At 38.5% G+C, this 26,269-nt stretch overlaps 3 protein-coding genes across 11 annotated transcripts; 2 read left to right on the top strand and 1 right to left on the bottom strand.

Moving 5' to 3' along the window:
• The first annotated feature begins 2,462 nt into the window (after positions 1-2,462).
• On the top strand, positions 2,463-6,134 carry LOC111323533 (uncharacterized). 4 transcript variants are annotated; one of them, XM_088741120.1, is made up of 5 exons: positions 2,463-2,723; positions 3,760-3,843; positions 4,272-4,331; positions 4,818-5,156; positions 5,791-6,134. In XM_088741120.1, the coding sequence occupies exons 2-5, from the start codon at positions 3,822-3,824 to the stop codon at positions 5,895-5,897; spliced, it is 528 nt and encodes a 175-aa protein (XP_088597246.1). In that variant the 5' UTR covers positions 2,463-2,723; positions 3,760-3,821; the 3' UTR covers positions 5,898-6,134. The 4 variants fall into 4 exon arrangements, with proteins under 4 accessions (XP_088597246.1, XP_022782644.1, XP_088597245.1 ...); XM_022926909.2 differs by lacking the exon at positions 2,463-2,723 and adding an exon at positions 2,730-2,937 and having other exon boundaries at positions 4,854-5,156; XM_088741119.1 differs by lacking the exon at positions 2,463-2,723 and adding an exon at positions 2,730-2,937.
• A 799-nt stretch (positions 6,135-6,933) lies between these two features.
• LOC111323595 (uncharacterized) lies at positions 6,934-14,983 on the top strand. 3 transcript variants are annotated; one of them, XM_088741116.1, is made up of 6 exons: positions 6,934-7,089; positions 8,041-8,073; positions 10,147-10,230; positions 10,517-10,567; positions 11,839-12,150; positions 13,674-14,983. In XM_088741116.1, exons 2-6 carry the CDS (start codon positions 8,055-8,057, stop codon positions 14,105-14,107), a joined length of 900 nt encoding a protein of 299 aa, XP_088597242.1. In that variant the 5' UTR covers positions 6,934-7,089; positions 8,041-8,054; the 3' UTR covers positions 14,108-14,983. The 3 variants fall into 3 exon arrangements, with proteins under 3 accessions (XP_088597242.1, XP_088597243.1, XP_088597244.1); XM_088741117.1 differs by having other exon boundaries at positions 6,939-7,089; positions 7,962-8,073; XM_088741118.1 differs by lacking the exon at positions 8,041-8,073 and having other exon boundaries at positions 6,939-7,089.
• Positions 12,795-20,338, bottom strand: LOC148719375 (carbohydrate sulfotransferase 1-like). 4 transcript variants are annotated; one of them, XM_088741112.1, is made up of 4 exons: positions 20,224-20,338; positions 19,492-19,712; positions 18,798-18,993; positions 12,795-16,308 (listed from the first exon to the last, which is right to left on the bottom strand). In XM_088741112.1, the coding sequence occupies exon 4, from the start codon at positions 16,284-16,286 to the stop codon at positions 15,117-15,119; it is 1,170 nt and encodes a 389-aa protein (XP_088597238.1). In that variant the 5' UTR covers positions 16,287-16,308; positions 18,798-18,993; positions 19,492-19,712; positions 20,224-20,338; the 3' UTR covers positions 12,795-15,116. The 4 variants fall into 4 exon arrangements, with proteins under 4 accessions (XP_088597238.1, XP_088597239.1, XP_088597241.1 ...); XM_088741113.1 differs by lacking the exon at positions 20,224-20,338 and having other exon boundaries at positions 19,492-19,722; XM_088741115.1 differs by lacking the exons at positions 19,492-19,712; positions 20,224-20,338 and adding an exon at positions 19,416-19,436.
• Between the last annotated feature and the right edge of the window lie 5,931 nt (positions 20,339-26,269).

The raw sequence follows: 26,269 nt of genomic DNA, 5'->3' as shown, positions 1-26,269 counted from the left end.
CTGCTAATTCTTTCTCTTTCATGGTCAGTACTTTCTTTTGAGCCAATACATCTTCTTCCATCTTTTTGAAAAATTTTTGCGTTGGCGTTTCATAAATATACACATCATCTTGCTGCTTTGTACAAGTACTACCGGCAGTATAAGTATCCGAGTTGAATAAACTTTCGAGTGGTCGATTTCCTCCGCTGATCTTAGTTTTTTTCTTGTCTTGATGAATCATAATTTTCCCGCCTTCGGGAGATGGAGAATAAGGGCTACGTAAACGCTTCTGCGATTGAGATGTACGACTAGTATTCGGAGGTGGAGTATGGGCCAGCTCTACTATCTTTAGGGTTATCCTTTTTTGATTTTCTTTTCCTGAATCGTTGGCTGTTTCGATCATATCTATGAAGGAATCTAAGTCATTACTCGGCAGCTCGATCCAATCCGACCCATCGTCCAAGTATTTGAGAGTGAATCCACTGTTTATATTTGGGAATCTTGTTAAAATGCGTTCGGTTAAACTTTCTAACGTTAGAAATTTGACTTCGTGAGACGAAAAGAACAGTTTTACCCATTTTCCTCTAGGTCCTTGCACCTTAAACTGAAAAGGCTCCATCTCAAACAGGTGAACAGCAAAGATGGCAGCCTTAAAGGAATTTCAGTTATTTGTAGCAGCGATACAAAAATTCGTGCCCATTCCACACTACGGTGGATTCGGTAGTTCCATATTTTTTTTCAGTGTCATGTTTGACCTTGTATTTTATAGCGACGTTAGAAAAATTCTCTGAAAAATACCCAGTTACAATATCTCCACCCTGTTCAACTATATCTTGAATAATGGTCATTTTCATGTCTTCGGATAAAGCCTTTCGTCTGATGTAAACTCTTCCCGCTTTACTGCTCGCATACTTTGCCATTATCACATCGCGAAGGAGAAAGGAATTTCAGGTATTTCTCAACAAAAGTGGGCGGGGCAGCAATATGAAAATTCGTGCCCATTCCACACTAGGGTGGATTCGGTAGTATTCCAGTGATTTAATTTCATTCCCAGGCACCTCACGTCCAAGGGCACTTTGAGATATGGAAACAAGTCTTTAATGACACGACACGTTGTGGATATAAACTTGGCTTATACGATAACGAAAAGGAAAATCTATACGAATGTTGAGTATAATTTTCATGATCGTTGCACGTATCTAACACTGCAAGCTGTTTTTTCTTTTCTCGGCAGATAATTTTCATGATCAGTGCACGTAATGTCACTCTATCGACGAACAGTTAAACAAGTCGGCTTGCGGCATTCACGCGGTGCAAATATGTTTCATTTTTCGGGTCTGACTTTTCGAGACACCCAGAGGGTCTGAGTTTTTCGGGTCTGAGTTTTCGAGATGCCCAGAGGGTCTGAGTTTTTCGGGTCTGAGTTTTCGAGACGCCCAGAGGGTCTGAGTTTTTCGGGTCTGAGTTTTCGAGACACCCAGAGGGTCTGAGTCAGTTCGGGTCTGGGGTCTAAGTTTTCGAAATCTGAGTCAGTTCGAAACACCCGTGGTCTCACACCTTTTCTCTCTTCACCTGTCCCAGATGTAGATGGGCTCTGTTCGTCTGAAGTAGGGCATGGATTATTATTTTGCTTTGTTGCCTTACTAAGAAATTCATTCCAGGCCTTTGAGAGTGGGTAGGGAATTTCCACAGCAAAGAGGACATTTCTAGTCACAGTTTTGGCAGCATATGCTAATGGGGACTGGGATTTTCTTGCTATTCAGTATGCTTTTCAATTTTTTTTTTTTTTGTTTTTTTTTTTTGTGGTTTTTATGTGGTAGGATCGTTGTGGGTCGTTTTGAGATCGTCCTCGGTGGTTTGAAGATCGTTGTGGTTCGTTCCGGGTTTTAGTGATTACGGCATTGAAGGTAAAATTAGCTTTGAAAAAATAGGTTATGAAAGCTGCATGGGAGGTAAGTCTAAACTTAGCCTATATATAGTCTATTACTAATGTCGAAGAATGCAAAAGTTGTAAAGAACGATGGGACTTAAGATGGCTTTACTGAGATGGTGGTTGGTGTATTCGCTTTGTGTATCGGCCTTTTCAAACGCTCTCTGAGATGAAGGTCGCAATGGGGTTAATCGTTAGCTGTAAAACGGCAAAGAAATTTAGTCGTTAGGCGAAAAAATTTCCAAATTATAACCTTTAGTCGTAAAAGAAAAGTTCGCCGTAAAAGGATATTCCCTTAATTTTAATTACATTGAAAAGAAATTAACGGTTAGCCGTGAAATTGTCATTATTTCAACCGTTAGCCGTAAAAGAGACCCTGTTAGAAGGGGAAAGTTTTAAGGAACTCGTAACTTTCAACTGCCCTAAATCTTTCGACATAATTTTGGCTCGCGTGCTCGTTTTTACATCGGAAGTTGATATTCGATGGGCAGAAATTTTTAGGAACTCGGAAACACTTTCATGCTCGTAAGAGGAGAACTGGGTTCGATGATTAGTTCCCAGTCGATTGACTTTCATCTTAGACTTCGTGCCTTGTACAATCCGCCTCCAGTTTCTGCCATTTTTCGGGATGACAATGCGTTCAATTATCTACAGAGGTGACATCTAAGACAAATTTAAGTAAAATGCCAGAGAATCACCGACTCCCGCTTATTGACGTGCTTTTAAAAGGCCTAAAACTCGCAGATTATCGCGATTATCGTCAAATTGAAACTGGCAGATGAGTACGAATAAGGGGATTCCCCGAAGCCAAGAGGTAAATTTTACCAAAATAGATGTTCTCAGTTTTCCTTTCCAAAATTACATTGGACGTCACTGCCTGAGCAACCGGCTAAATACCAGTTCGATCGATCTGTGAGCCAAACATTGAGTTTCCAGAGCGATAAATTTGACTGACTCGGTGCGGGACACTCGAAGAAGCTACAGAAAATAGTAAATTTCAGAAGCGAATATGAGTTCACAGAGTGCAGGTAACATAATGTCTATTGTGATGAATTCTTGCATGAAAGGCCCTTCTTTACTCAATTATGACTTGAATGTGAGTCACTGTTTACCAAGCAGAGCTGCTGCAGATTGTGTGAGATTGTGTCAATCAAAGGCTCTCGCGATATTCATCAGTATTATGCGTTTTTTGTTTTTCGTCCATGAAATTATTCGGCTACTGAAGAGCAGAAGGCAGCTTTTTTGTGCATGCAGTGTAAAATATTTTAGTTTGGCTCTATTTATATTGTGTGCTTTGAAATATATTTTGTTTCAAATTTCAAGTGAAGCAATTCAAAGACGGCGAGGGATTGTAGGCGCATTAGCCGAGAAGTGCCTGTTGTGCTTCGCCGAGTGAGTCCTGGTCAAAAATCAAATTGGGCATCGCCACTCTTTCATTCTGCAAATTTTGCAAGCGTCTGATGTTCAGCAATAACATCGAGTTTGATAATGTTATTCTTTGACAAATGATATATCTGTAGATATCAAGAACTTTTCAAAACCAAAAAGATTCTTTCTGAGAGTTGGAAGGAATTGTAATTACAGTGTGTTTTTGTCATAGTATTACTGACCTTGTTCAATTATGTGAATGCTTCCCTTAAAATTTTGTTTGAAATTTAACTTTTTATTTTATTCACAGTTCTCTCCAATTTGTCCACAAATTTTAAATCACCAAGAGTGATCCAATGCAAATATTTTTTTTGTTGTATTTTATGGACTGATTATTTTGTTAAAATTACATATAGTGTATATATTTGTGTTCCCAACACACATGATAAAATTATGACAAAGTTGCCCCATATTTCAAACAGGGAATCGAAAATTTAAAGTGACTGTCAGTGGTGGGCATGTCCTTTGTGGTGATAATTCACGAATGTATGTCACACACAGAACAGGTAGGGAAATTTTGAGGAATTTGTTTCAATTTGAATTACGTTAGGTGATTGTGGCTTAAATGAAGAGAGATTCAGCAGCTGACATTTTAAAGAGAGTGTACAAGATCAGGCAATAACAGTTCACTTTGGCTTAATAAAACCTTTTCACCCAAACACCGATACTGAGAAGAGTTTTTTTAAGAGGGCAATAATTTTCTTTTCTTCTACAAACTTAATGAGGGATGAAACTGTATCTTAAATAACTGTTGGACAAAATTAGAGGCTTGTGCGGAAAGGCTTCTAAGGCTTATTTGCCCTCTAAACATAACAGTTGGTGTAAATATGTATTAACTAAAGTGAAGATGAAAAAAAGAATTATGAATTTTTAAGTCTGTCTGAAAAATGTGTACACCTTAAATCCATGAACCATTTCTTCATTATTTGTAAAGGTCCAACAAGGTATCACACTTTGTCATCAAAATCAACAATTGCTGAAATTACTGGTCCAGGTAATATATGATTGTGGTCCTATTATTCCATGGCAAAAATTGGTTAACCACCCATAGTCTTAACATACTGAGAAATTTCTTATGATTGGTATACTGGATAAAGAGATTTGGGTTCCAGTCCCAGACTGAGCTAGTGCACCAGCTCTCTGATAGTGCTGCATGCAATCCACTTATTAATAAAAGTATATATGTGGAACAGAAAATATTTAGGCAAAAGAAACAGTGTTTTGTTTTTTTTTTATACAGTTAACCCCTCATTCACCCTAATTGTATCATAGATTTTGCAATGTTGCCGGCACAGAGATTTGACTAGAAACAGTTTCATTATAAGTTGTCATGAGACCACAGTAACAGAAAGAAATTCTAGGCACATATGAATATCAGTTTGTAAACTTTTCACATTTATTAAGTGCTTTGAGGTATAGTCACTATGCTAGAGCCAAGAGAAGATCAATATTACTCTTGTTTTGTGCATTGCTTTTGCAGCTTCTTGCCATAAAGATTTCTGGATTTTCTTTTCAGACCAGTTGATATCATCAATACCTTACACTGTGTACTCTCAACTCAGTGCACTGTTGACAAGGGACCACATAAACATTGCAGCTAGACTGTTCAACTTGACTCTAGAAGAGGCAATGTTGCTAAGAGACAATGCAGACCATGCGTGGCAAAGAATGGATGCAATTTTCCAACTGATGAAGGAACGCAACTTGAATCTTGGCCATCTTGTGGAAGTGTTGATGGAAATGAAGAGATATGATGCCCTTAGTGTCCTCATTAAAGCTGGCTATCCTGACCATCCAAATCTTTATCCAAGTGTTTCAGGTACAGGTTATGTTCAAGCTAGGGTAGACCTACTCTGCACTGTCACATGGGTGTAGCGTGACAATTTACTGCCTTTATGTGACTGTGTAGAATTTAGTTGAAGAGGCAAAAAGATGTGCAGATTGAATATGCAAAAATTTCCAATCTCACGAGTGTTTCATTTCTTTGTATGTATTTCCTTTTTTTATCGTGCACACGTAAAAGCCAATTTACAATGTCTGTATATTGGAATATTTACAAAGTGATAGAAGAATATCCAGATCTCGATCACTGCTGATTATCAGTGTTTTATTGGTGATATGTTTTGTTGCTGTTTTTATCACTAAGGATAATGATGACACTGAAAATGTAATGATGATGTTGTTAATGGCATTAATGCCTGTATATTGTGCAACAAACAACCCATTCAGTGAATGGAATTTTAAAAAATTGAAATACGCAACTTGGAGGATTTATTAGCAACTGCAATCATCAATGTTTCATCTTAGTTTATCGCAAAGAAAACCACATAATAACAAAGGAGTGCCAGGTCATCATTTCCCTTTGTTGGCGAAATTAATACATAATTTCTCATCTGTATTATCATATTTTTAAAAGCAGTTCAGGGAATCACACCTGTCTTGTCTGATTTCAGAGGAGGAGAGCATTGAAGAAGTAACTGATAACCCTACTTTGTCGAGTTCAGAAAGCAGTCCCGTGAACCCTTCACATCTTGAAGACAGAACAAATTCTAAAGACTGAGCTCAGCTTCATTGTTAATCACTAATAGACAACTACCCTTCTTAAGTAGAAGCAAAGTTTCTCCATCTTCAGCCTCCTTTCCAAGGCTTCTGTTGACACAACTGGAATATTTATCTATCTTATTTATTTCTTTTGTTTAATTATTGGTCACGAAATATGTCATAAAAGTTTATTTATCAATATTTACATTTTGATTTCAGTTTTGATTGCTATTTAAAGACAGATTTTGACATTGTATGACTTATTGTATTTATTAGCTAATTAGGTTGCCATGGGAATTGGTGAAGAACTTTTTTCCCCCTCTTTTTGTTCAGAAAAGACATGATGTAGCAGTCACTAATAGAATGGACCTGACTACATTTTTTAGTAGTAACCTTTAGTTAATTAAGGCATTTTACACATTAAGTCAGGCCTCAAGTGTGTTACAAAAACAAACAAACAAAGACACAAACTAAAGATGAAAACAAATTTATATCATACTTAATGATGAAGAATGATTACAAAAATGTTTTAGAATAAAATGACAAAAATTTATTACTATACAAAGTTTGCTCCCAGTGCCTTTCAAAGTTTTTTTACCCCTTTAGCAGTTTCCAACTTTAGATCAAGGATTTAAATAGAATTGATGGGTGACACACCATTATAGAAATGCCGGTAATCTGCTGTCTCAAGTAAATTTTAAACTTTTTTGTATTATTACACTCATGGTTTGGTAGCATTCTGAGTAGCATTGGTAGTTAAAATATGTAATTTGAGCCCATATATAGACTGGATACAAGAGAATTAAAGGCATCAAATCTCTTAGCATCTCTTGAGAAAAAATATTGTTTTTCAAAACCTGAACAATGTTGTACCGTTTTACCCAGGATTTTTGAAAGTGAAAGATTCCGTGGAGTTGATTAATATGAATTCGCCCACGGCTAGCAACGTATTATGTTTGGAGGCATCTTCGGCTGAAAATACCAAATGACAAAATGGTCTGAAGGGGCTTTTCCCAAGGTTTTTCGCACTTTCGAAACGAGAGGATAAAAGAATCTTTTCACGGATTACTGTGCAGACAAACAACGGTACCATACACGTGCAAGAGAAGGTGGCGTTTTTTATTTCCTAGTCGAGTAAAAAGTCACGGTTATTTCCATATTTACAGATCTACACTGGTAAGCGTATTGCAAAGATCACATATTTGAAACACGTAAGTGCCACCTTAAAACTTGCTGAACAAAAACCTTTATTACTGTTAGAATTTTGATGTTATTAGATGGTCTCTATCATCAGTTCTCCGTGGTGGAGATTACAAGGTTTGTTCTTGGCTTAAAACAAGGAAAGAGTGATCCAATGCCAGCGTTGTCTAAGGTCATAAAAAGGACGAGCTATCACGCAACAAAGTTTTATCAATGTTATATAAATAGATCCCAGAGGCGAATTTTACCGTTTACCTACAAGTCCGCAATTGATCTCGTATTACTGATCAGAAATATCGCATAATTATATCTATTTATTTTTCATGTCCTTCTTTACTATTTTCTGCTGTTTAAGTTCTTTGCGTTCAAGTATCTTTAAGATCCACAATTGTGCGAACAAACTTCATAATGCAATTAAAAAGAGTTTGCTTTATAAAAAACGCATATCCGGATAAGAATTTGACTCGCGAAGGGGATTACTAAAAATAACCATTTTCACTTTCTAATTGACATATCCACACTGCATAATAAAGCGAGTTTATGTATATAAGAACGATCCTTCGCAGTAAAGCACTATTTGAGCAATAGTGGAAATCAGACCTGAAAAAAATTTTAGGCCTGTACGGGATTCGAACCACTGACCTCTGCGATACTAGTGCAGCGCTCTACCAATTGAGCTAACAAGCCAACTGGGAGCAGGTCATCAAATTAATTCGATATAAACCCGTAGATGATAAATCGAACAACAACAAACATATGAAACATATGAGTGAACTGCGGTTATGAGACGTATATAAGAACGATCCTTCGCAGTAAAGCACTATTTGAGCAATAGTGGAAATCAGACCTGAAAAAAAAAAGCGAGTTTAATTAAATTTAATAGGCGTCATGGTAATAATCAAACACAAAGCAAAAGAAGTGTACAAATTTCATACCATTTGTCAAACAACCTTGTTTCCTAGTGTTAACAAATCTGATGGCTGGACCTCTACAAGGTACCTATATTTCATACTTACGAGATTCATTATCGAAGGAGGCTTTTTACCCAAATCGTATCAGGATAAACAGATAAGCGAAAACAAAAACATGCTATGCTTTTTTCTTACTTTTGAGGTTACCGTGCACCTTCAGGGGTGTCTCGCGTACAAGCGATGCAGTGCTTCCGGTTTAAACTGTAGATATCTAAACCCCACATTAAGTTAAAGCTTATAGGACCGGCTATCAGACTATACCAAACATTTTGAAAAAAAATTAATTGTCGAATTTTTCACGACTTCTAAATGCGAGCGCCCGAATCACCTTTTGAGAGCTACAAGTCAAAGGGAATTTGTTCAATTGCTCTCAAATTTTGACAGTAGTTAGTTTTAAGCCCTGGTCAAACGGCGCATGATAGTCGATGATAGTTGAAGCGTGCGCTTCCGTTTGACCACCAACTATCATGCACTATCATCGACTATCACCAACTATCATTCATTTTGAGCTTGTTCAAATTCTTCATGATAGTCGATGATAGCTTTTCTCGTTTGACCACGCGTATGATAGTTCATGATAGTTTTTGGTCAGCTGTTTTCCCCGAAAATCGGCGGGCTCCTTTAAAATGGCCGCCAAAAGCTCCTCGCGAGGCTCAGCTTCAGCTTCAGAAATTCTTTTTTATACGCAAGATGATAATAATGAGAAATAAAATATTGAAAACCAACATTTCCTTGTAAGCGGCATTGTCCTCTACTCGCAATTCTTCCACCAATTTTAACATCCCTCTTTCGTTTCTCCTCTTAATCCATTCCCTTGTCCGTCTTCTCTTCCACCAACGTTCTCCAGACTCATCCTCCGTACATTCCTCCAACAAATCGATTACTACTAAGCAAGCTGCCTCCCTCTTTCGTCGTGATAAATTCATACTTCAACAAGTTTGTTTGTCTCACGCGAAGCCATGTTAGTGTTCACATTTTACGCGGAAAGAGCCTGGAACTAGCTGCTCCGTGACTTTGCTCGCGCGACTGCCGGTGAACTATCATCAACTATCACGAACTTTTTTGGCCGTTTGACCATGCGAATGCTTGTTGGTGATAGTTGATGATAGTTTGAAGAGAATCAACTATCATCGACTATCTTTCGCCATTTGACCAAGGCTTTACATATAAACAACAAAAACCGACGTGTCTCCGAATTTTTTATTCCTAAATACTTTTTTTCAAGAGCGATTTTTGTACGATCACTCCACATTTTCTTAATCCTATTTCAAAAATGTTCTGTAACTTTACACTGAAATTGAATATGGCAAATCGCAGACATGTTCAGTTTTAGCGCTTTGGCCCCGGAAACGGAGGAACACATTAAATAAGCGAAAAACAAAATTCGCTTTGACATAAAACGTTCGAAAAGTGATTCAGGCGCTCGCATTTAGAAGTCGTGAAAAATTCTACAATTCCTTTTTTTCAAAATTTTTGGTATAGTCTGATAGGCAGTCCTATAGGCTTTAATTTGATATACGGGTTTAGATATCTGCAGTTTAAACCGGACGCGCTACATCGCTTGCACGCGAGACACCCCTAAAGCTGCACGGTAACCTTAAGTAAAATACAACTACTTTGTTTAAGGTTAAGCCTCTCTGTTGAAATAACTAGAAACTGTGAGTGTAACCATAAAATTTGATGGCAAGAACGGGAAGTAAGCTTTTGTGTATAATCATTTTCAATCCTCTCCTCGTATCTCTTTACCAGTGTTTTTTTTTTTTTTTTTTTTTTTTTTTTTTTTCATTAACGTCATTGATGGTAGCCTGCGAGCACCCGCCTCATTACTGGCGCTGATAGTCGCGTGTTTCTCGGCCTGAGGGAAAACTGGAGAGGAGTCGGATAGAGGTTTGAAGGGAGTCTGGCACCAATAATGGTTGACCCTTTCGCCGGTTCGCGTAGCACAAGGCTTATCCTTTTCCGCTGACGATGAAACACTCGAGCCGAGGCTGCCGAACGATGACCTGCTCGCAGGCTACATTGTTCGATAACCCTCATCTGATGCTTGTATCTGCCATTTTTATTTTTATTTCTTTTTTTTTTTTTCAACGACGCAAGGAAATTACTCAATAGTTGTATCTGGGGGAAACGTCAATGTTGGTTACCGGTCGCGAATGACTTGTTACTCCGGGCAGCCGAGAGGTAATGCTTTGAATGAAAGTGAAGTACTATGATTTAGGTACTTGTTAAGGCAAATTTTGAAGTAGACAAAAAATAAAAACAAAACAAATGAAAAAAAGCACAAAATATGTAAGAATAGTACAAAATGCTAGTAACAATAACAGTGATAATAATGATGCATATAACGACTGTGATGGTATTTATAAAAAATATTGATGATAAAGAAAAAACTAAACAAAACAAAACAAAAAAAGAATACGTAAATTTCGGATATATAAAAAAAATTGAATTTTTTTTTTTATAACAGACTATTCTACGGCGTCAGTAAGGACAACTACAGCAAGAATCACTGGTTCCGGTAAGAATTACTGTCTTGGTAAACCGTTTTCCTCTTTACCCTTAACTCTTTACCTCCCAGAAGTGATTTGTCTGGTTGCTCAGATGTGCATCTTTAGAAACAAACATTTTTTTTTAAGGCACTGGCTTTTGTGATTCTTTTTTGAAGCAGGCGAAAGAAACTTCGAAACTTTCACTTACATAAAAGAACATCTTAGTTCAATCATTTTTTCAGCTACAGCACAATTTTTTGACATTTACTGGATTCTTTAACTCTATAAGCAAATCAAAGCACCACGTCGGATTTATAAAAACTTTTCACCACTTATATTCAAGATTTTAAAAAAGTTTAATTTAAAGCGTTCTAGAAATTTCTTCGAGAGGACGTCATTTGAATGTGAGGGCATAATTTCATCTTAAATCGAAGAATACATTAAACGCCATGAGAAATCTCTACTTTTGTTCGTTGTTTTGTTAATTAGTTACTTATCTTAAATTTAAACTTAGTCGCCACGTGTATTATTAACTGTCACTTCTGAAGATGTATGTCGAAACATACGAAACGTCAAGTACAGTTTACTAATCTTTTTTTCAACATGCGTTTTACTGTCATGTTTGTAACTGCAGTTTGTGTGCTATTTCTTATCAAGCTACGATGGCCCTATTTTTTCGAGTTAGCACGCTTATTTTGAATTTCGGCGAAAAGGGAGTGCGGTTAGTGGAAGAGGTGTGCTAAATCGAGGGGGCGCTTGTCATTCTCCTGTTCTGATTCCACTGCAGTTGAAGCTTAGAAAAGTTATGGATAAAGTGGGAATAGAAACCAGGCGCGTAGCGTCCTAGACGCATATACGCACGTGCGTACTTGAAGTGAGCAGAAAAATTTGACAACAGTTTTGTGTTTGCGCCAAGTTTGCTCAAAATAAAGGCAAGACGTTTTGTTCTTTGCTTGTATTCACACAACTATTTCGAACAAGAAATAAAGAACGCAGTATTTTTCGCTCAGTTTACTTAGGTTTGTAGATCATATGTACTTATGCGTACTTGAAAAAATGACCACGCCACGCGCCTGGAAACAGGTTTTCTTTCTATCCCTACTATTCAAGAAATTGAGGCAAAAGGGGGCGCTTATTCGAGGAGGGCGCTTGTTTGACTTTAGGACGCTTGTTCTATAGGAATTACGGTATTGCCTTGTTGTTTTTTTTCCCTTTGTTTAGTTTGTCCTATTGTTTCTGTTATTGTGTTAGTTTGTTTCTGCCTTAATTGTACTTTGGTTGTGGGCGTTATCTGATTCAGAGCAACTACTAAAAGATATTCCAAGTTCCGCTCTAAGCGAGTTGGTCATGCTGCTCAACAACCCTAGCGTCCTCGGAAACAATTGGAAAGCCATGGCGGCCGAGATGTCTCTGAGCTTTCAGACAGTACAAAGTTTAGACCACTATGGTGCTGGTGGCATGATGAATGGAGTGCTCGAGATAATGTTTCAAAGAGCAATAACCGTCAGACACTTGGTGGACATGCTGAGGAAAATTCAAAGGCCTGATATCATTGAGATCTTGATTACAGCTGGTCTGCAAGAGAGCGATAAACACCTAATGGATTTGAATGGTATATGAAGCAGTGCTGTTGTATATCCAGTATTTTCTTGTAAAATATTTGTCTTGATTCGAAATAGATAATTTGACTTTGTCAACCGAGTTGAAAATGTGAACTGGCCATACTAAAGAATTTCTAAAACTGACGTTGCGAATGTTAGCATTCGTTACAAGTAGTTTCATTCGTGTGTTTTTGAAGAACAAAACCCAGCATTGTCGACCACCTTAAATTGAATACCAGGAGTGGATCCAGGAATTTTTGATGGGGGGGGGGGGGTCCAAACTTTGGTTCAGAAAGGACTGTTGGACTCTTCTGAGGCAAATTACTTCTCCCCACACCCCCCACACCCCCTCCCACCAGTCGCGGTTGCACGTTAAAATTACTTGGCCGCTTACCGTTTACTTGGATTCATTAATTCAAAAAATCAGCCAGTTAAAAGGTGATATACGATCCTGCGGATGTAAGAATTTCAGTCTCAAAGTTGTAAGCGTCAGGTCTGATGGGGGGGGGGAGGGGGTCCGGACCCCCCGGACCCTCCCCATGGATCCGCCACTGAATACGCATGTTAAAGATATTTTTTAAGGAGTGTATTTCGGTTTCTTCTTAACCTTTTTTGTTTAGGTTTCAATTATTGTTCTTATTGGTCGCATTTAGGTCGTTTGTTTATCTATTACATCATATTTATCGGTCAATTACCCAGTTATATTTACTAATTTTCTTATATGAAAGAGATGAGATCATTTTCATCCTTGCAGTAAATGGTTTGAACCCGGGGGTAACATGTGAAGGTGTAGTCTGATCGTCCGGGTGAGTGTAGTCCTGAGAAGGACTGTTGTCGGTGGCAGTGACCGGTGCGTAGAGTCCCAGTCAATGTTGTCAACCATCGACTTACCAACCACAACATTGACTGGGACTCTGCGCAATGCCTAACCTACAGCACTGACTATTTTCAACGACTGACTCTGGAAAGCTGGTTTACTAACTTAGAACAGACTCCCCTAAACAGATGTCAACAACTACCCGCCCCATACAAACGACTCATTCACGACATAAACATCACAAACGACCGAAAAAGAACAACCTAGCTTTACCGACAGACCGAAACAGACCAATCACGACCGACTTACGTCACTTGAGTCTTACAGCCAATAACATCACGGCAAAACCAACCGATCATTTCACACGAACTGGAATAAGAACATTCTACTGACAACAATCATTCACTTGACTCTGATGATGATTTCTGCACAGGTTGTCGAAACGTCAGTCACTGCCACCGACAACAGTCCTTCTCAGGACTACACTCACCCGGACGATCAGACTACACCTTCACATTTTCATCATTGTATCTCGTTGGACTCCCAGTTTGTTCTTAATTTTATCTTTTTATTAGGAAAATAATAATAATAATAATCTCTAGCGTGTTCATTAGGATGAGTGTTATCGTTAGCGTGATCGTTATCATCCCACATCTTGTTGAACTCTGGGAAGTGAGTCAGATATCCAATATTTTATTCTTGTTTATTCTGTCTTAGATAATGCAAACACAGAAGACCTCAGTAGCGACAATCTCTCTCGTGTAACCATAGTAACAAGCAACTCAAGCAACCCTAATGATCAGAAACAATCAAGTGACCATACAAATACGCTTTGGAAACACCGTAACAAGGAAAGGCTACGCCCAAATAGTATAGCCGAATCCTCAAGAGTTACAAATAGCTGTAGGAATATACACGAACCATTGGATAACACCATTCCTCCTCAGGAATTAGACAAGGCGCCTCTCGGCAGGGCTCTGGATTTCTGTACGGTGCCGGTAAACATCACAACTGATGGTAGAAATCACGAGGAGGTTGGGGCAGTTGAACGTCAAGATTTTAAAACTTCCATTGTCGATAAAATAATAAGGTTTATAATGGTCACTTATTCCATGTTACTTGATAGCTTCAGTTCAAGATCGAATCAGTAGCACATCGTATCAAGTTTAAAGTTCTGTTTGTTGCGTGAAATTCTAAAAACCTCATTGCCTAATCGGAATCCTTTAAAGGCAGATATCCAACACTTTTTGTGCGTCTTACTGTCTGACTTTTTCCTTTTCGGACATGTCGTTGATTTCCAACATTAAAGTTGCTTTAAGTTTTTCTTACGTTTGCTGGAATTCCTTACTGAAATTGAGAAATATTTTGTTTCCACTGTTGTTTCTTTTAAAAACAGTGTTTGGGCATAAGGGGGAAGACAGCTTTAACAAACTTGCATAGCGAAGGATACCAGGAGTCTTGAATTACAATAGACGGCTTCTTTAATGTACCACTATCTTGGTGTCACAACGTCACTACTAAATCCAACTTCAACTCTTTTTCTGCAGAAAGCAACGAGCTTGTGTGCCAGATAGCGACACCCATGACCACCTGATAATCAACCTAAGGCTAACAAAAATATTAAATTAAAGAAGACAATTACGGATCTCAACCTTGCGCAGATGACAAGTTTTATTTTTTCATACAGATAAAACGCTTAAAATAGTGATAACTTTATAAACATCAAATTCTACACCGTATCAGCAAGAACCCTCGAACATCTTCCTCGATCTGAAAAAATCACATCTCAATTCCAGGCAGGCAGGCAGAAGTGCATAAACACGAAACAAGGATGTAAAATTGTGTTTTCATAACTACGTGTTACGTAGCAACGTGAAACTGACGATGTGGTATGCTTTTGTTTGTACTACTCATCATAGAAGGTTTTTTATGTATTATAATAATTGTATACACTGGTAAGTAAGTTATCATACAAGCTACTAATTTTATCGTGATTTCCGAGATTTCTTAAATTTATTGGCGACTTATTTGTCTGGACTCGTGATTGCAGGCGTTAGGAAAGGGTCTGCTAATCAGAGCGCGCTTTCAACGTTATCGACCGTTTAAATATATACTAATTAATTTTATTGCCAAGTCGGGGACATATATAAAACCACTAAGTCAGTAATAATTCAGTTGTATCATGACTTTTGCGCAGTGGTCCTCAACAACTTGCACTTCTGCAGGACTCATTCTCTTTCTCCATTTCTCAAGAACTTGCTTCGGGTCGCGAATGGTTTCATAGGCACCTTTTCGGGAATTGCCAGCTCTTGTCGCTTCGTGTAGCCATTTTTTGACTTTATCCGACATTTCCATGCCGACAAACTTGTAAATCTCGCTCACCATTGAAAAGGGATTCCGAGCGAGGTCTTCGAACCGAATCAACCGGTACCCATTGGGTAATAAAGTTTTAAGGTTCAAAACATCGCCGAGGTCTATCTCCATTTGACGGCACATTTTCTTCACAAACCACGAAAATTCACGTTTCTGGTCTTTTTTCCTTCTAAAAAAATGCACAGTCTTTAAGGAATAAGCCACAGCTCGCGGATCGCGGACTAAATGAATAACTCTACATTGGATGGCATTGTTGACAGATCTGCAGCTCTGTAAAAATGTTCTTAACCAGTCAGAGGAGGTTGGTATTCTGGGTGACAACACTTTTGCAGCAAAAACGCTGTAATTGTTTCGACAGACATGTTCAAGTTCCCCTAGGGTGAGTTTTTTGCATGATCCGTTCTGAGAACAAAACGGGGAAGACTTTAGTGCTAAGCTTTTGTTGCGCTCAACTTCTTTAAGATAGCGAGTGAAATTGCTCCTTTCAAAGTTGCATCTCACAACATTACTTAGAAATTCATTCGCTGCGGTTTGATACGACGAAGATGAGAAGTCGTACTCGAATAACGAATCTCTGCTGAAACGTCTTTGTACCGTAATTAGTGGCTCGAATAAGTAAAAAACTCCAGAATGATGATTAAAGATGTCGCCTAAAAATGAAGATCCAGACCTTGGGTAGGACAAGATAAGAATTTTTGACTTTGTTGCATGTGTAAGGATTTCAAAATTTCTCGTTGAAGTGAGCTCAACTTGTGAATGACGTGGAGTGACGAACTGTTTCATGATGCCATGATGAATAGAGAGCCCTAGCTGAACAAGAGTTGGCTTTCTGGAAGTGTACATGAACGTTACAAAAATAAACAGTAATGCGACAACCAGTAAAAAGGTTACGCATGATTTCTTGAAAGCGACAGGGCAACAAGGAATCCTTCTCGTGACTGGAACAACTAATTTCATCGTCTTTGGCAGCTCACGTTCTCTAGGGATAAATTGAATATAAAAAAAATCAGACTGTGGTCTATATCCTTTCTTTTAGATGCTAATCAGCCCTCTTTGTCTCGAACACAAGGACTTCTAATCTAGAAACCGGGCAACGAGAACCAATTAACCTGAACAGCAAAAAAAGTCTTTTTTTAGATCACATTTCGAATGAGAATTTTAAAACCAAAGCCAAAGTAATCATTAAAGCCAGTGAAGTGAAGAAAATGACAATATCTCAACGCACTTATGAGAAAACAAAGTAAAAACATGCAAACTGAGTGATCAAGTTGTGATTGATTTTTATCAAAGACAAAATTCTTATCAAACAGAATTTCATGAATTGTTATGATGTGTCGTCGGAGACTCTAGCTTTAGAGCAAATAACGCTATGTAGAGGCACCAAGACTCTTCTGTTAATTATACTTTTCAGTTTCTTCTTTAATCGTGCTTTCGGCGGTCAGCAACTACGGATACTGCTTCTGCTTCTTCAAAAACGTTTTTCTGATCCATGCCCCGAAGTAATTCTGTCTGTGAACATGTTTGGGCTAAAGGCTGAGATACCTTGAGGTAAGTAAACCTCTAGACAAATCACAAACCCGATCACTTTTAAAGATACTTGAAGAATCAAATGATAAGATACGTGATATGTTTCTAAAACACAGGGCCAATCTCCGCACACGTTTTTGATCCTAACCAAGGTCAGCAGACAAAACCGAACATGAACACTGGCGCGTAAGCAAGTTATTGTTCAAGAAACGAGCAGTACAAAGTACGTGTTAAGTCTGGGGCACCCTCCTGCGCAAAATTCATACAAGGACTACAAAATAATCAGTCAAACCTAAAAACTTAAAAAGAACTCATAATAAAAGACTACACACGATCCATCCCATAAAAGACAATAATCAGACAACCAGCCATAACAAGCGAAAATCAAAGAACTCAACAGGCTAAGGCAAAGAATAATAATCTCACACCGCGATACTTCACAACAACGTGATTAATTCGTATCTTTTTCTACCATGAATTTGGTGTTGAGAAGCAGTTCAGTTACCATGGCTACCAGCTGTATTTTAGTAAACCATGTTTAATGTCTCTGTTTAATTCTCCATGTTGACACTGCAAAGTCACGGTGATTGTAAGTGTAAACAACTTCTGCTTTTCATCCTCTGCACTGACTTCTTATTAGAGCACGAAACTCGACAAAAGGGCGCTACCTTGAGTACGCTCTCTTTTCTCAAACCTATCTATTGATCTTGTTTTTAGATAGCAACCTTTTTGCTTCTCGAAAACAACCTTCTCTGAAATCCTAGTTTCTTTACACGTTTGAGGCTTGAATTATTTTCCTAAGCTTTTTTCGGTTTTTGAATCTAACAGCGAAATATAACATAGTTTTTAGATGAATAAAGATTTCTTCGGAACCCTGTGAGTTTTCTGGACTGGTGTTTCAGAAAGGGTAAAAATTCAAATGTGGGCCCCTGAAAAGAACTCAGAGTTTCCTGCGAATTTGGAAGTGTAATTTTCATTTTATCATTGTGATATCAATTACTGTTAATCAAGACAAGAAGTATTTTTTCGAACCAATTTTATGGTGCACTAACGATATTTTCTACTCCGGAACGTAAGGGCTTCACCCCACTCCCCCCAAATTCTCGGTTGGAAAGGCTTCAGCTCGGCTGCAATCCCCAACCCCCTCCCCCCCTCTTCTTATTACCCTGCTAATACCCTGCTGCTTATGTTCTTCGGGGACTGGAAGAAGTTTACATTAAATCCTTTGGATTCACCGATAAAACATTCAACATTTTTACTCTAAAGCTTAATTTATGTCAATTTACATGGCGTCTCCATCTTAATTCGACAACATATATTGCGTAGAAATGAAATGAAATTGGATACAAAATATCGCAATATTGACAATGGAACGGGAGTACAATATCTGCCTAAATCAGTGATGCTTGTGTCCACACACAGCTCTAAATGAGATCACTGAAGGATTCTTGTCAAATTTGATTGTAAACTTCAGCTGATTAAGATCTCTAGTTATTGGCTTTGATGTCCTTCTGAACGAATATATGTATTTATGTTTTTGGATTACGAATGTGTTACGTGAAACTTAAGTCGGTTTTGCTTTTTCTGGTTAGGGAAAGCCTTTTGAAAGACTGAGCCAGTATCATCGAAAGTTTCAGGGGCTTGACCTTTATTAAACCTTCCTGGACTACATTTAACAAACGTTTTGAAGATTACAGTAATGGACACCGACCTTTACTAACTTACACACCACTGTGTTATTCAGTAATGATTGGCGTGCGTTTAAGATGGAAGAATTTAAGATTCCATTGGCATTAGTATACCGTGGAGCCCCTAGGTTTGCTACCACATAAGAGTTGTCACTCTAGCTCATTTATTTTAATTGTTAACCGAGACATGTCTGTAGCAGAATCATGCACTTGTACAGTTCCGCTTTTTATTATCGATTGCAATAAAACTCACCTTGACTCGCACGTAATCGATCTAACTTCACAGGATTAGATCAAAACGCTGAACGTGTATCGATGCTAGACATCACGCCATGAATCAACGGGAAAGCCAAGGATTAAACGAAGGCTAGGCAAATTTGTATCGACGATGTCCTGTTTCCTGTGACGTCTTTTCGCCATTGAATCGAGCAAAGTTCCTCTGGGGGACCCTTGCGTGAAGAGAAGAGAAGAAAAGACACCTGATAGGCCCTAATTCTGATCGATTGACTATGTTGCCCAAAATAACAAACAGTCACACTTCTACTTATCTAGAAGGAAAACATACGATGTCTCCACGCAGAGCCGTGTGTATTCTAGTAGTAGTTTACAAATTCGCATAGACCTTAAACTTGGGAAGGTTTTAAATTTATCGATGATACACAATATTATAAATTCTTGGCATCTGAAAGTGGCTGTTTTTAATTAGTTCTCGATGGCGTGACAGAGAGGATCATCAGAAAAAAGAAAAAGAAAGGGAAAGGACTGTTGTCAGGAACGGGGACTGACATTCCAAAAATTTGAGTGGTAGTCACTACTAATGTCAGAATCGCATAGGCGTTGTATGTCGGTTGAGTGTTATAATTCAGCTGACCCTAAAACGTGAATGCAGTTCTGTTTTTCCCGAGTAGTCCATTTAGGTTATCAATAGTCCGTGCCTATCAGGGTACCTCACAGACCGCGGCCAGCGATTCATCTCGACCCAGTCTTCTTTAGTCCGGTTCATTTCTTTCGTGTTCTTTGTCGCTTTGTATCCGCTCCAGTTTTCATTTGTCCATGTCCAGCAAGGACGCGTTGAGTTCAGTTAATTGAGATGTTGTTGAAGTTGTTTCTTATTGCAGTGCTAAAGTCTCCTTCGGAAATTGTTTGAAGTACGTTGCATTGAGCGATTCTGTTTGTTAAGGCAAACAATTTAATCAAGATAGATTTGCCACCCAGGAGGTCCTAACATTGATTAAATTGTGAGCGAGGATTTGATAATGTTGCGGCCGAGGGCAGCATTTTTAAGAACGACCCCAAGAAAGTAAATAATTATCAATATATTTTTCCCCTCTTTCTCTTAAATCACTGGTATAGTTGTTACCTTTTCCACACACATAGATCGCAGTTAGTCAGTAAATCCTGTAAACTACGTCAGAGTTTGTACTTTAACAAAGGTTGTTTTTACTTGAATACGGCTTCTAAGTTTCATTTAAGATGAAAATAAACTTGTAACTTACACTTTAACGATTAGATTAGAAGAAATATAGAAATGAATATTTCCATCATGTCTTCAATACGATCGAAGGAAATTTCACTTTACTTCTTCGATTCTATACGATCTAGCCTCATGAAAATATCGTACTTTGAGACTTTTTCCAAACTTATAAGCCAAACGACCATTCCAGTTTACAAGGACCTACCTGATCGAGTTATTTCAATTGTTCATTCGGGACTCAGGTAAAATTGAGAACATGTTTAGATAGCTTTATGTTGCCTTGAAGCACCTTCGTCAAAATGCGACCATGGTACATGCTACTCTTCATACCGATAAACAATCAATTTGTACGCAGCATGTGAGGAATTAGAAAAAAGGAAATACAGTAGCTAACAATGGGACACCTTCGTTATCTACTTCAGATCCAGCCAATGGGAACCTTAATGGAATTTTTTTAATTTTCAGAACTAATTTCGCAAAGACTTCACCACAGTCATTAAATGTCCGTCCACTGAGATGAAAATACATCAAAGCTGTAACAATCGTAGGGTTAATTCAAATAGCTAAATACTAATTTTTTTAGGGAAATTTCAACTTTTAATACATTTTCTCGAGGCAAAAGCTGTATTTTAGTTCTTGCATAATCTTCCCTTCGATTTTTCTCCTGAGTTAATTATTTACTAAGATCGGTAGGTTTAAATGTCTTACCTTACGAATCTTTGAAGAGGGGGGCATGGGGTCTACTAGAAATCGCCAAACCGCAGGAAAAATCATCCAAAACCGCAAACCCGCAAAAAAAATTCGATCCAGACCGAAAACCACATGCATAACCGTCAAAACCGATACATTCTCACATCCAGGCTGTCAAGACTCTAATCAATCTAATACAGTGGTGCCAAGTGCAGCATACAGAATAAAATACAATAATTTGCTAATAGTAGTTTAGAATGCCATGGACTTAGGCAAAGCCCTCGTAACTTCTAGTATCTGCTTTAAAAATCATAAGCTTTCTTTCTACCGCTCTCTCTCGAGTGAACTTTGCGGGATCATTTTTCGAATAGAGCCCAATCGGCACATAAGTATTCTATCTATAGAATTGCAGTTTTTCAGTCGCAAAAAGCTATAGCTTTGGAAACTTCCATCGAAAATAATAATAACAAAAAACTGGAATGAACACCAAAACCGAAAAACCGAAGTTTATTGGCACAAAAATTGAAAAACCAATCTAAAAAAATACCCAAAACCACAAAACCGAAAATCACAATGCCTCCCTCTTTGAACCCTCCATAGCGGTTTCTTCCATGCACTTTCTTGTAACCTGCAAGGAATAGTAAGTCCTGCGCCAAGGGGGAGCCTCTAGAAAGGTTGGAACACATCTTCCCCGGTGGAAAAAAAATTACTTTTAGGAGGTTGGAGATGCTACTTCTTGCATTTTCTGGGTAATACTATCATAAATCGGAAAATAGGAACTGAAGTAAGAAGTACACGTGCATTGGTGCCAACTTTCAACTATGAAAACAACACCGGAGAATCTTGGTCAAAATCCCAAGTCAGCCACTAGTGGCTAAACTACCAAATCGGCCACAAGTGGCCAAAATTTCAAATCGGCCACTGGAAGCCACAATCGCAAATGGGCCACCAGTAGCCAAAATTGCAAATCGGCTACTAGAGGCCAAAATAGCAAATCGACCATTGGTGGCCAAAATGGCAAATCGGCCACTAGTGGCTAAAATCTCAGGTCGGCCACTAGTGGCAAAAATCTCAAATCGGACACTAGTGGCCAAAATAGCAAATCGGCCACTAGAGGGTAAAATCCCAAATCAGTCACTAGTGGTCAAAGCCCCAAATCGGCAACCAGTGGCCAAAATCCCAAATCAGCCACTAGTGTCCAAAATCGAAACTCGCCCACTAGTGTCCAAAATACAAAATGGGCCACAAGTATTAAAAATTCTAAATCAGCCACTAGTGTCCAAAATCGATGGACTTTGTGGCTTTCTAAAATTCCAAATCGGCCACTAGTCGCTAAAATCCAAAATCGGCCAGCCACTAATGGCCAAGATCCCAAATAGGTCACTAGTGGCCAAAACCTTAGATCGGCCACTAAAGGCCAAAATCCCAGATCGGCCACTAGTGGCCAAAGTAGCAAATCGGCCAGCAGTGGCAAGAATCAAAAGTCGGCCATTAGTGACCAAAATCTCAAATCGGCCATTAGTGGTCAAAATCTCAGATCGGCCACTAGAGGCCAAAATCTCAAAACGGCCTTTACTGGCAAAATAGCAAATCGTCCACCTGTGGCCAAAGTCGCAAGTTGGCCACTAGTGACCAAAATCGAAAATCCGCCATAAGTAGCCAAGATAGCAAATTGGCCAGTAGTGGCGAAAATCGCTCGTCGGCCACTAGTGCCCAAATTAGCAAATCGGCCACTAGTGGTCTAAAAATAGCAAATCGGCCACTAGTGGCCAAAATTGCAAATCGGAAACTAGTGGCCAAAATGGAAGATCCACCCCTAGTGGCCAAAATCGCAACACTAGTGGCCAAAATCGTAAGTCGTCGACTAGTGGCCAAATCCCAAATCGGCCACTTATGGCCAAAATAGCAAATCAGTCATTAGTGGCCAAAACTCTAAGTATGCCAGTAGTGGCCAGATTCCGAAATCTGCCACTAGGGGCCAAAATCCCAATTTGGCCACCTGTAGCCATAATTGGAAATCGGCCACTAGTGGCCAAATTTTCCAAGTCGGCCATTTGTGGCCAAAATCCAAAATCGGCCACTAGTAGCCAAAATCTCAAACCGGCGCTAGTGGCCAAAATACCAAATTGGCCACTATCGGCCAAAATCGCAAATCCGCCAGAGGTGGCCAAAATCGTAAATCGGCCACTAGTTGTTAAAGTTGCAAAACGTTGTTAGTGGCCAAAAAGCTGTTGGTGGCCAAAATTTCAATTCCGCCTCAAGTTACCAAAATCCTAAATCGGCCACCAGTGGCCAAAATAGTGAATCGGCCAATTGTGGCCAAAATCAGAGCGGCCAATAGTGGTCAAGATCGCAAACCGGCCAGTAGTGGCCAAAATTGCAAATCAGTCACTAGAGGTCAAGATAGCAAATCTGCCACTAATGGCCAAAATAGCAAATCGGCCAATAGCGGCCAAAATCGCAAATCGACCACTAGTGGCTAAAATGTCAAATTGCAGTTGTCAAATTGCAGTTGTCAAATTGCAGTTGTCAATCGAACATCGCCACAGGCTCACAAGGACTTTTCACCGAGATGAAATAAATGTATCTGCTAGGTTTCAGTAAAGCAGATGATATATTTCACTCTCAGGAGAGCACACAGTAATAGCCATTATCCGTTGAGGAGACAATGAGAAGCAAGTCGTAAAAGTGTTCTACTCTGCGTAGACGTTCTTGGATTCATTACTGCGAAACCAAAGTCGTACCTTCCAAAATAAAGGATATTTCAGGAGGAAGCAATAACGAAGCCATGGAATACGAGTAATAGGAAATTTAAATCACGGATGACTTACTTTCAAAATGTGGTTAAGACAAATCTGATTTCTAGACCAGTCACGTAGCGAAAGCATTTTACAATCAACTAAAAATTGTTGCAACTCCCACCTATTCCATGATTGGGTGAAGAAAATTTTCAGAATAAAAAAATAAGGTATTTGCTTTATTAGGGTGACTCCTTGAAGGTTGGACCTCGAGACAAGATTGCCTATCCTGATTGGCTTATCTCTCTACGTGTGCAGATAAGCATTAAAAGGAAAATTTTGGTTGTTATTTAATAATTGTTGACCTTAGTATAAGGAGACATTTGTTCAAGTTTATCCCTTTTGATCGCAAAAAGTAAACGCTTGAAGATGCGGTTTTTCTAAGCTTATATTACAAAATATCTAGCGTGTGTGGGTAGCCAGTCTCACTGCGTCTTCTCGTATTATTATGAGTGGAGGTGTCAGAAAAAGAAGAGTGATTGTGTACAAATCTTGTCGCAAAGCTAGCACCGACTTTGTCAGCAACTTTGATATCAGTGTTTATGTTTGTACCTCCCACCCTCTCTTAGTTTCGGTCGCATGTGCACTCAGACAAAGGAAAAATCACTCTAACGACATTTTTAGATATTAAAAAATGTGCAACAGATTTGAAATCTCCCCCAAAAAACCCACTGAAGTGAACTATTATCCAACAGTGGATTTCAGATGAACGGCACATAAAGAAAAGAAAATTAAGAATTATTATCTCAACGTTTATTCATCACATTTTGACTCTTTTTGGTTTAGAAGCCGAGTTTTAAGATTAAAATTGAAACCCTTTCGTCGCTTTTACCCCCTTTATTACAGAAATGTTTAGGATAACTGAGGATACGTGCTCGAAAAAATTGCTGCCTATAAATCTCAAACCACGAAGGGCGAAAAAGGTTTTGGATTTGTCAATATTTGTTACACAACTCCACGCCCTTTCTCTTTCCTTCACAAGATCATGACATTTTTTTTTTGTAGGTCGAACGCCTCGAAACAATCCTGGAATATTTTGAAGTGGGTGTCACTCCACTCTACTCCCTCTGTGCTAATGCTCCAAATCTGTTTTGGAGAAAATTAAAACGAAAACCATGTTTTCCTGACAGCCACACATCTGTTGCGTGGAGTTTTAGCGACAACATGGCACACAAGTTATTAAAAAACTCTTCGCGGCTTACAGTGTTCCCGAGTTAATGGCGCCTTCTCCAATTTGTCTATTCTTTCTATTGAAAAAAGAATTTATTTAAGTGTATACCATCCCACTGAAATACCGGAAACATCGCCCGCAACCAAGGCTTTCGACAGCGGACCATTTGTGTTAATTGCTTCCCAGAAATCGTAAAATTAAAGAAGTGCGTGACCGATCTGATCCAATCATACGACCGCTACAATTTATAGAATTAAGAAATTGTTGTGGGAGAAATGAAATGATGATCGATGGCTTTGGAGAAAAATCATTTATTTAAAAGACGAAGGTATCAATTCGAGAGCGAAATCAACTCAAAATCAACTTTAGAGAGGATGAATATGATTTAGATAAGAAAATAGCGAGCCCTGTTGTTGAACAGTACAAAATATATACAATTAGGGATTTTCAATTTGAATATTTTCCTCATCCATTCGTTCAGTTATATTTTCATGTTTGTGCGACTTAAAATTTCCTTTAAATGAAAGAAAAACTTAGATATTTGTTTGCAAGGGTAACCATAAAATAAAATCATGATGTTAACCCCAGAATCGACCCAATATGGCTGAAGAGGGAGAAAATCTTCGGAATCGGATTTCAAATGACAAATTTAAAAAAGATATCTTTTATTTTCAAGAAACACCAACCATGTTGTTGTTACTAAGGGCTTGGCAATACGTTGGACCTTTTATTCCAACCCTGTTTCCTCATTATCATATTTCGGCGTCATTCGCAAAGCGCAGTTTGTTGGCGTCTTACGGTCAGCTACTTGCACCATTTTTTCCACAAATTGCGAGCCAGTTCTAACATAAATATGCTTTCAGCAACTTACGAGGAAACCTTCCGAGATATAAACATCTGTTTTCGTTGTCACACCTTGCCAATAAGGAAAAATTCTTGCTTAAGGCAGTTCCCTCGTTTCGTGATACTCTTTCTCAAGGCAATTGTGCTTTTTCTGCGGGGGCCTCATTAAATGCAACCGCAGCCAAAGACCCGGTTGTTTAAAGAAGGAGGCTATAAAATTTAAGTCACGTAGACGAAAAGATGTTTTGGACGGTTTAAATTTCGCCCATGCTTACAGTAAAAAAGGAAATTCTCTCGTCAATAATGCGGTGTACATTTATTTTATACAGATTTGGCTCAAGAAAGATGCCAATGTTTTCCTTTTAATCATTATCACCTTCAATATTTTTTCTTTTCTTTTCTTGCTTGTTTTTTTTCTTTTGTTTTGTTTTCTTTTTTTGTTTGCGTGGAAAGTGTGTAATATTTTCTAGCCTTTTTAATTTCGAGCTAATTTGTTAAGGTGGAGGATAAAACGCTGTTATACTAGCTCTCGGAAACTAACAAATCTTTATCGTGTTTGCGTGGGACAATAGTATAATCCTTTAAATTCTTCTTTAAACGATCTTAGTGGTGTTCAAGAATATGGGGCCTCTCATTTCAAATCAAAATATAATAACTTGTCGAGGTCTACCATATGCTATTTTTCCAGTTTATCATGTATATGCAATCGTTAATTTTCTTGAATTTTTAAATCCTCGCGGACATAATTA

The sequence above is a fragment of the Stylophora pistillata genome, chromosome 12 (genome assembly GCF_964205215.1).
Source record: "Stylophora pistillata chromosome 12, jaStyPist1.2, whole genome shotgun sequence".
In the NCBI taxonomy this organism is placed as follows: Eukaryota; Metazoa; Cnidaria; class Anthozoa; order Scleractinia; family Pocilloporidae; genus Stylophora; species Stylophora pistillata.
This window is presented reverse-complemented; position numbering and strand designations above follow the sequence as displayed.